General features: G+C 44.9%; 1 protein-coding gene and 1 long non-coding RNA gene across 2 annotated transcripts in view; both read left to right on the forward strand.

Moving 5' to 3' along the window:
- The window catches only part of LOC119349926, a 16,894-nt gene extending 14,956 nt beyond the window's left edge, over positions 1-1,938 (forward strand). Inside the window, exons 4-7 of the mRNA XM_037618018.1 lie at positions 606-739; positions 1,218-1,286; positions 1,369-1,460; positions 1,877-1,938. Of these exons, the coding sequence (XP_037473915.1) occupies positions 606-739; positions 1,218-1,286; positions 1,369-1,460; positions 1,877-1,938 (357 nt within the window). The remainder of the gene's footprint in view (positions 1-605; positions 740-1,217; positions 1,287-1,368; positions 1,461-1,876) is intronic.
- A 6,950-nt stretch (positions 1,939-8,888) lies between these two features.
- On the forward strand, positions 8,889-9,416 carry LOC119298779. The gene is made up of 3 exons (XR_005145976.1): positions 8,889-9,089; positions 9,167-9,242; positions 9,326-9,416. It is a non-coding gene; the product is annotated as an uncharacterized LOC119298779 (long non-coding RNA).
- The last annotated feature ends 520 nt before the right edge of the window (positions 9,417-9,936 follow it).

Raw genomic sequence — 9,936 nt, forward strand, 5'->3', positions numbered from 1 at the left:
AAAAATAAAAGAAAATAATGAAAATGTCAAAAAAATAAAAGAAAATAAGTTTCCCATGTGATATGTGGTCAAACTGTGGTCTATGGTCAAACTGTGGTCAAACGATGGTCAAACTATGGTCAAACTAATTATTCAAGAAATATTAGTGTTACTAATTTTTTAGAACAATAGTTTCAAACTCAAATAGTGAAATGTGTGACTTCATGCTCAAGCTAAATTCCTGAGGTTAATAGGATTGACATCTTACTATTGTCAGGAAAACAACAAGTGCATACTTGGAAACGAGGGAGAATAGAACCCGGAAGTTAAGCGTGCTCAGGCTGGAGTAGTGAGAGGATGGGTGACCGTCCGCGAAGTTCGATGATTTGGAATGATGAATGGTGATTAGAGATTAAATTGAGCAGCGATGAGGGGTGATTAGAGATTTGAGGTTAAAATAATTCAAAATTTTGAAAATTAGGGGGGAAAATCAAAATATTTTTTCGAAAAAATTAAAAAAAACCCTGCGCTGATAGTAGTAGTGCTGCTAGGCTTTTCCCTAGTAGTGTGATGTTCCTCAAATTATGTCTAACAGTAAATTGAATTCGTGAAGGTTTCTAGTTTAGGAGGTTGGTTTCAGCAATCAATTGGTCATGCTGGACTTTCTGGAAATTTTCCGGCTTCAGATTTTTCTTTTAGTACAAAGGAAATTTGGAGGCTCGTTAAGGAGGACAAAGACCTTGATCTACCTTCTCATAAAGTGAGCATCTGCCTACAGAACTTTTTAGTTTGAACTATCAGCGTATTTTACTATGGCTATGTTTGGGAGAAAAATGTATTTAAAACTGAAATATTTGATTGCTGAAGTATTTCAGCGAGATGCCTGTAGAAACTTTGGTTTCGAGATGCTACTGTAATTTGAAGTATTCAGAAAACTTCATACATGTTTGTGTGCTACTGTTTTTTAGTGAAGTAGTTGTCATTTTTTTTGAAAAATATTTTTTCCTCTGTCTCTGTATTTGAAAAGAGGATCAGACATTTTTTATTACTGAGAAAAATAAAGGATTTGGTATGCTGATGTATTGAAAATGCAGTAATCTGGTTAGCCAAACAACTCAAAGTATTGACAACCACAATATTTTTGCAAATTGGAAGTATTCAGAAGCTACTTCACTATTACTTGGCTACAAAACGAGACCTTAATGTGTATAGACATATCTTCTATGTACAAAATTCAGGTTATGGTTGCTACAGTGCGCTGTGGGCAAATCAGTAGTGAGAAAGTTGCTAGTTTTAGAGCTGACGAGGTGATTATTGTACCTATAATGCGTGATAAATTGTTAGGTTCATGCACTAACCAACTGATACTATATGTATTTATATGTAAAGGAATGGAAACATTGTAAGGAGGCTGTTCAGAATGACTGTGTTCCAGGGTTTGGGAAAAAGATCAACGGACTTCTTCATCGATGTTTATCAGAGTGAGTTCTTTGATCTTTTCTTGTCAGAGCTATTTCCTTTGATGTGGTTGTTGTATACCCAAGTTTTGGAAAACTTGTCTGGATTGGTCACTGCCATTTACCACGTGGGGGGATCTGAAATTGAAGTCAGTTTATTATATGTTTTCAAGTTCGTACAATTATTGCCAAGTATGTCCATGTCAAACGGATGGCTTTCTGGTGTCAAACCTTCTCCGTCCCTTCTGCTTCAAACAATAATAAGAATTAGGTGCCAGGCTGGGTAGAATTGCAAATGCAGAAGTAATCCATACGACATGTTTGTTTTCCATATTCGAATTATTCTGTGCGGACCGTGCTTATTTCTTGGCATATATATTATGTGAAGATCCTCAAGAAATACCTTGCCTTTGCTGATTTAGTTTCTCTCTAAATTGAAGGTATGATAAGGAGTCTATTTATTATGATGAAGGCATCAGAACATTGGCAAGACAATAGCTAGTCTCCGAAATTTCGCAGGTTCCTACATATTTGTGAGCTTTTGCGTCACATTTCTAGATTACAGGCACTATTATGATGAAGGCATCAGAACATTTTTAGTTTTTCTCATGATTAAAACCCAACGAAAAGGTTCTGATAAAAGGAATGCGGAAGCAGAGCTATTCAATAAGACTGGAACAAACTGGGGCCTAATAAACCAGACCAGCAAAAAAAAAAAGCATATAGAGTAAAACTAAACCTAACCTATGACAAACTGCTTCATTCGTTGCCGCCTTTCAGCCTCTTGGAAGAGTTGGACATGCTTAGCTCACTGCAAGAAGAATCAGAGATTCTAGCTTGCAGGCTGCTTCCGGAGTGGTCATTGATTAAAGTTTACACTAGTAGGCGGAGGTGCACGCCGCGCCCGTCATGAAACCTCTGTGTGTGGCTGCGTTGTTTTTCATAAGAAGAAAGGAAGGGATGGGTAAGAGAGCTGGCAGTTGGTACTGTGCGAGCCAATTTAACATCGATAAATACCAAAAAGTACCTTAAAATAGTTCACCTATGGTTACATACAGTTAGCTAAATATATTAAATCTTCCAGCCAAAATTGTTTCTTCCAAGATAATCGAAGTCTGAAAAAGCGCTTGGTCCAACCAAAAGTTGTACAAAATGAAGCTTCCTTCGAACCGAAGAAAAATTGCTCCAGTATAGATTTTAAAAATCACATCTTACAAATAATACCTTGTCCTACAATATAGATGAAAATTTATATAAGTGACGGTTGCACGGTTGCAGATAATACCAGTGATATCCTCTCAGAGCATCTCCAACAGGTGCGCGGTTGCACGACGTGTGAAATTATTTATTTAGCGTCAAAATAGCGTTTTATAGCGCACAGGATGGCGTTTGCTCCAACAGGCGTTGTAAAATATGGCGCACCGCTATAACTCTAGTAGGCGCTGCAAAATCCACCACCCGAGCAGCCGGTGCTTGAAAAAAAATTAAAGCAACACATACGAAAAATATGAAACAACACATAGATTAAATTCATAGCATAGTTCCAACATCACAAGCTAGTCCATATGATACAAATAGATAAAAACGATACTACGATGCAAATAGTGTAGATAATCGTGTCAATGATAAACTGGATAACTACTCCTCGTTCTCCTCGGTCATGTAGTCTGACGACAGAAACATGTCTTTCCACTGAGGATCATTCTCGTCCCAGATCGACGCAGGTCCGAATTCGCACTAGGCTTCCGCCAGTGCCTTCCGCTCACGCATGTCCGCCCGCTCCGCAGATCGGTCCGCCCTCCTCTGCATCCAGAAATCGTTTTTGGCAGCGATATCTTGCCGGAAGCGCTTGCGCCACGCCGCCATGACGTGCTCATCTTCCTCGGTGATGAGGAGACGACGCTCCCGCCTCCGCTGGATACGGGGGTCCTCCGCGGTGACCAGCCGTGGGAGATCGGCGAGTTCCCGTGCCTGCTTGCACGTCCGCATGTACGAGAAGTTCATCTGCGTGGCCTCCTGAGGCGCCACGCCTCCGCGTCATACGCGCGGGCAGCCTTGTGGGTAGTCTCGAATGTCCCAAGACCGAGGCGTGTATCACCGGATCGGATCTCCGTGTAATACACGCTGGAGGACCAGAGGCAGATGCCTCAGTAGCCAGACCTGCTTCGGGGGCGTGTCGTTATGGCGGCGGTGGGGGAGAAGGCGCCGGAGGCGAGGAAGAATGGCGCCGTGGCGGCGGGGCACCGACAGAGGCGAGGAAGAATGTCACGGCGGGAAGAGAGAGACGATGGAGATGACGGTTGGAGGGCGCCCGCGTGCGGGTTTAATAGAGAGTACAATGTCACGCTAATAGCATGCTATAGCGTGCTATAGCACGCTAATAGCATATTTTTAGGGGCCACACTATTTTCTGTAGCGCGCTATTTTTTTTCGTTGGTGCCAACCGGGCTCAGGCATGCAAAAACAATGTTTTCTTTTCGCGGGTGCCAAATCTAGCGTGCCCATTGAAGATGCGCTTATTCATACCCATACGTATCCTTGAGCAGCATATCCCACTTGCCCTGCCACACCGTCCCTTTTATATACTGCAAATAAGCGATGACTTTTGGTCCTGCTCTGAAATAAGAAGCGTATTCTGTCGACAAAGGATGGATTTTATTAGCTTGAAATGGAGCATCAAGTGATACAATAGTGAGTACACACACATTTAGGATGAACACAACCAATACGAACACACACAAAAATTACACCGGCAACATGCAGTCAAACATAACCGAAGCTATGCCTTAGTGCAGCAAAAGAAAAAACTCCAAAGCGATCAAAATAATGATCAACAATCTACAATAGAAACTACCGGCCTAGCCATAAATCCACCGCCACTATTGCACATCCATGTCCTGTGCATCAAGTCATGGTCCAGAATCTCGCTCCGGAGCAGCGCTGAACAAGCTTCCTCGGGTTTGGCGATCACGTCAGCTCCAAGACAATGCCTCCAAAAAGGTCAACGACGAAGAAATCATGACATCATTCATCCCACAAAGGGAGCAAGGATTTCTCCAAAGTAAAGACTATGAGGGGAGGAAGGGAGCAATGTAGCGACACCTTCAACAAGGATTATGGGGCCCTGAAGCGTCATCGTCACCACTCCTAACACCAAGCTGAGATAGGGTTTCCCACCTCCCCTCACACCCTCCCCTTCGTATCAACCACCATGAACTATGGCATCTTGTCCAGCGCACCGACGAGAATAGGCGAGGCCACCGGAGCAAGGCTCGATGGCCCATCCGCCATTCCTGAGCACTGCCAAAGGACAGTGTATGCGGCTATGCGCCTATCAGGAACGCCACACACACTGCCACCCTGGCCAACGCCCGTCCCGCCGGCACGCCCAGCATGCCATACATGGATCATAGCAGCTGCGCCCCACTACCCCTTGCCGACCTCCACCACCGCACGGCTGACGCGAGCACACACGTGCCCGGAGCACTGCCCGATCATGCTGAGAATGTTGCCCATGGACCCATGGGAGCCGCAAGTAGAAGCCCTGTCGCCGCCATCGGCCGCACAGGCTTAGCCCGGCTGCATCTCCCGATGCCGGTGCGGTGGATTTGATCTGGCAGCGGCTCACTAGGGTTTGGATGAGTCACCCCCGTGCCGCCTCGAGCGTAGACGATGTGGGGGAGTAAGAAGCGTATTGGGTAACCGACGCTGTGATGGGAAAGAAGGAAAACTTGAATGGGAAGGAATTACCTTTCTTCCAATTTTGTTGTCCCGAAACCTGAGTTTTCGATGGTGCACGCTAGCTCCCAAGGTCTTCTTGCTGCCCGGGATAATGGGGCCCTCCATGGTTTTGCAATGCATTTCAGGAAGTGGAAGAGTGTTGCCTTGCTGAGTTGAAATATCTTGAATGCCTCTTTCCAAAAGTTTGAACTTTTTGAGCAACTGGCTGGAGCGTAAATTCAATATTTAAGTCGAAGAACTTGCCAACGCGGTATTGAAAAAATATTTTGCGGCTTACATTGATCCCTGGAGCGTGAAATCAAAACGCTGAACCTGCCGACCATTCATGTTGCGTCCTCCTGAGTCATTGTTGTCCCGTCATGACACAATGAGTTGGGCGCTCGCCCATTTGTCAGCCCCTTCCATATACTGATCAAGAGGTGATCACAAACACGTCGTCATTACCTTTATACTCCCCATCATGTCCCTTGGCTGAGTGAATCCACCCTTCCCGCACTACTGAAATCGCGGAGTTTGCAGAGTTTCTTTGGAACTCGGCAACACGTCTGCCATCAGAAAAGAGGACTCCTGTGGGCTGGGACGGCCATAATTAATGTGGTCGTGTTCTTATTATGGGGGACTCCGCAACACTATGAACAATAGTCGTGCAGTCTCCAAAATAAAATAATAAGGCAAACACGGGATGGGTAGAGCGGACATCCATTTTCCGCGATGCCATGTGGCAGACATGTTTGCCTAACTCTAACTTGATAGAAGTTCTACTCATGCGGTGCTTATGTGTGGCATTCATGTTCCCATAGTCCCCCCACCCCCCACCGCGGGCAGGTACTCGGCATGCCTTCGCCATTTCTTTAACATGGCAGTAGTTCTACGTGCCTGGTCCTGACATGTAGCGGTTGGTGTTTGCCGAGTTCCCCCTGACAGGTCGTTCTACGTTCTATGCACCCGGTGCTGGCGCGGGGTGTTCATGTTTTCCGCCTTCGCCCAGGGAGGTTCTCGGCAACCCTTCACCAAGTTTCGATAGCGGCATATGTTCTACGTGTGTCCTACGTGTTTGCCGAGTTCCTTTTGGCCGATACTCGGCAAAGCATTGCCGAGTGTAAAACCCGGCATACGTTGGCAGAAGTCAACAATTGAAACCGCCTTCCACCAAAAGGGGGAAGGGTGTCCTTCTATTATTGCTAGATTTCACACGACCGCCAGTTTTTGTTTTATTTTAGTTTTTTCATAGTACTTTCTTTTTTTTGTTTCCATTGTGCTTTTTTTTTCTTTGCTTTTGTTCTTTTCGCTACAGGCCACTTCAATAGGGGGAAATGAATTACCTCTCTTCTCCCTCAATTTCACACATCCGCCTCTCCGGAGGGATCCACAATGTCTTCTCTTAGCTTTTTGTCAAAAGTAACAGATACATATATAAACATAGAAACCATTGCATGCAGCGGTATATATAACAAATAAGTTACACAACCAAAATAGCAGTGTGCAAACATGGGTATCCACAAGTCGAAACCTCAAATTAACACCAGTAGAGTAACGCACATGTCAACCCTCTAGTTCCCTCTCTGGTGGTGGCATCGGGGTCGGTGAAGGACAAGGCGATTTGTGGTTCCAGCTGCTTCTCTTCAGCCTCCTAGCTGCCTCCTCATCCTTAGCCAGAAGAAGTGTATATCTCAAAGTGACCATCTCCTTCAGCTTGTGGTTCTCACCATCCAACTTATCCCTCTCCATCTTTAGAAGCACGTGTGAATCTGACCGAAGTGAGCCTTCCACGCAGTCCCTCGAGATCATGATCAAACAATAGTTTTTTGACACAGTTTAATCAGCAGTTGACTTGGTTTTTATCATAAACAACGTGAATAAATCAGTCCATCTTCTCACTTGGTATACCATAGTAGAAATCTTGGACGCAAGTCTGGATGTTACTCTATTGATTACAAATCATCATATTTTGTTCAAGCCATGCATGAAATGGTGGAAATATTGTAGCAGAAGTATAAAACATTGAACTGGGAACAAGAGCGATTTTATTGGCTCAAATCAAGATGATCCAAACATGATGAGAACACACCCGCCTCTGGATAGTTGCGATGCGCTACCGCCGTCACTGTACAACCATCCATGTATGTCAAGCCATCATCCATAGTTCGAATGTCACCGCCGAAGTCAATTACTGGATCGGGAGAGATGAGTCCTCCCAAAGATATTTAAGTGAGCACTGCCATCTTGGAGTCGCGGTAGCACAGTTTGCAACCACCACAATCCCACCGACTGGATATGGTTCACCACCACCAAGCAGTCTAGATCTGAATCAAGGCAACCATGTCGGGTCGACCATGGGCAATGCCAAGCTACATCCGCCTAACATCATATCTGATAGGCACACCATCAGCATGACTGCGGATAGTCAATGACTATAAGCTCATAAGCCGCCCCTCAGTTCCAGGACTTCACCCCCGTGCAGCAGACAGGTGGAGGACCCCTTCTCCATGGTAAAGTCCGGCGACAGCAGTGACATCTGTGCCTTCAAGTGGATGATGCGACCTTGGCTCCCTTCGGTGCCAGTTCTCAACATGTGCTACCACCCAGAGCGCCAGTTCGCGCAGATCCATGGCAAGAACGACCAAGAATGGCGACCTCTAGCAGCCAGCCCGCAGGGCCTAGATCGGGCTCTACCTCTACGTCACCTACTACACCGTCATGCCAGCATCATGCTGGCGTCAAGCGCCACACCCCTGTCATCCTTGGAGCAGCCTAACAACACCCAGAACTAGGACTCGTGGCCGTCGTACCTCCTAGGTCTGGGCAACCCACGATCCAACGAGATGCCCGCCGGGGTCTGCCTGCGCTTCGCCAACGGGCTCCTTATGCAGTGGCTATAGGGGGAGCGTAGGTTAGGCTAGGAGGTGGCGCTGGTGATGTTCCTTAGTGCCGCCAGGATGGGCAACACGGGGGTCTAGAGTTTATACCTCAAAAAATTTCCAAGCCTACCAAAGGGAACAAGAACCTTACAACGAATCCATATTCTAGTTTATTATCCGCCAATCATTTCATATCCTTGTTTTGAAATGGTGCATTTTTGTCTCTGAAGAGCATTCTCTTGCCTAATTTTGTCCTATTCGATACAAATTCCATTTTGTAGCTTGTCCATCCTGCGTACTTATCTCTTATGCGCCACTTGGTGAATGGAACTTTAAAAGAATTCAAGGAGTCCTTTCATGAGGCCCAAAAAAACCAGGAATTCCTTGTTGCCGCTTCTGATTGTGCTCAATCATTCTTGCATAAGTTCAGAAAAGGATTCGAAGGTATGTTTTTTGATGGTACTGGTAGCATTCTTATTCTAAAGAACGTTATTCTTTAATTTGCACTCCACTCCGATTCAGTCCAAATGCTTTTATCTTGCATGTGGCTTTACAGATGCTACTATTCAACCAATGACATGGGATCCTGCAACTTTCGAGAATAATCTTAAGCATGCAATTGACGATCATGTGGAGTCAGTTCGTGTTTTGAAACGGAAAGTGGCAGAGCTTTGTGGCAGATCTGAGGTTCTTCCGAACTTCCGATTCATCATTTAGCAAATTATATGTCGACGTAACTATCATGGCAGAACATGGATACCTTGTTTTATCTGGGATATGTTATTTCAGGGGAGACTTACAATAGCTCTAGCAAAACCAGTCGAGGAGGTTCTACGTTTAGCTCCATATAACACCTGGGCAACTATTAAAATGCTTCTTGAAAACGAGACAATAACTGCTCGTGCGGATCTTAAATATGCTCTTTTAGATTTGGATCTCGATGAAGGTACAGTGAAAGAATCGCTTTCAAGGCTGGAAAAACATGGAAGGGTCGCTGTTGAATTGAAGACAAAAGAAGAAGCTACAACTATCTCGATCCGCATGAAAGACACAGGTGAGCTGCGCTCCATATCTAACTCAAAAGCAGGTCCTCTGTTGCCCGAAGACTAAATGGTGGTGCAATATCTGCAGATTCAAGATATTATTCAATGCCGATATGTCAATAGTACGGAATCGAAAAGAATATATACAAGCAATTGCTGATGAAGTATGTCAAATTTAATATTGTCTATTTGAAAAGAAAAAAAGTGATTTAGGAGCTGTGACTTGTTCTTCCTTCTTTCCATGCAGTGTATGATGATGCTTTGGATAATATCGGAAATTCGGTTAGATGGAGACGGTGATACCTTTGAAAACTTTCGTTCCCTACTTGATGAAGGGCCTAGGCCCACAGATAGGAGTTACCACTTTGATCCACTGGCCTCCATCTCACATAAAAAGGTATATATGCCACGCGTCATGCTTATATAAATAAGTTTCTACTGAATCAATGCAGTTTTTCTTTTACTTAGCACCTCCTTTCATCGTAGAATATACATGTTTTTTCTGATTACTTGAACTAGAAATAATCGAATAATGGATACCATTACCAGGTGCTGATTCTAAAGGCGGGAACTTTAATCTCCTCTGACAAGTGCAAGTTACTCTGGAGCCAATTTATGGTTCACGTTGATTCAATTGTCACCCTGGTCCTAGATGTTGAGGTATCCTCGCTAGCTCCATGGCACTAGTTGTTTATTTTAGAAGTTATGAATAACGGGAGCGAGACGAATTTTCGGATGGGAAACAAAAATTCATAATGAACAGGGTGTCATTGGTCGGATCGGCATGGGGATCGAAACCCGAAGAACATGAGTCACCCGTGAAGGCCGTCCGGCAAAAAGGCGTGTTTCGCTCGTGCG

This window comes from Triticum dicoccoides, chromosome 1B (genome assembly GCF_002162155.2).
Source record: "Triticum dicoccoides isolate Atlit2015 ecotype Zavitan chromosome 1B, WEW_v2.0, whole genome shotgun sequence".
NCBI lineage: Eukaryota > Viridiplantae > Streptophyta > Magnoliopsida > Poales > Poaceae > Triticum > Triticum dicoccoides.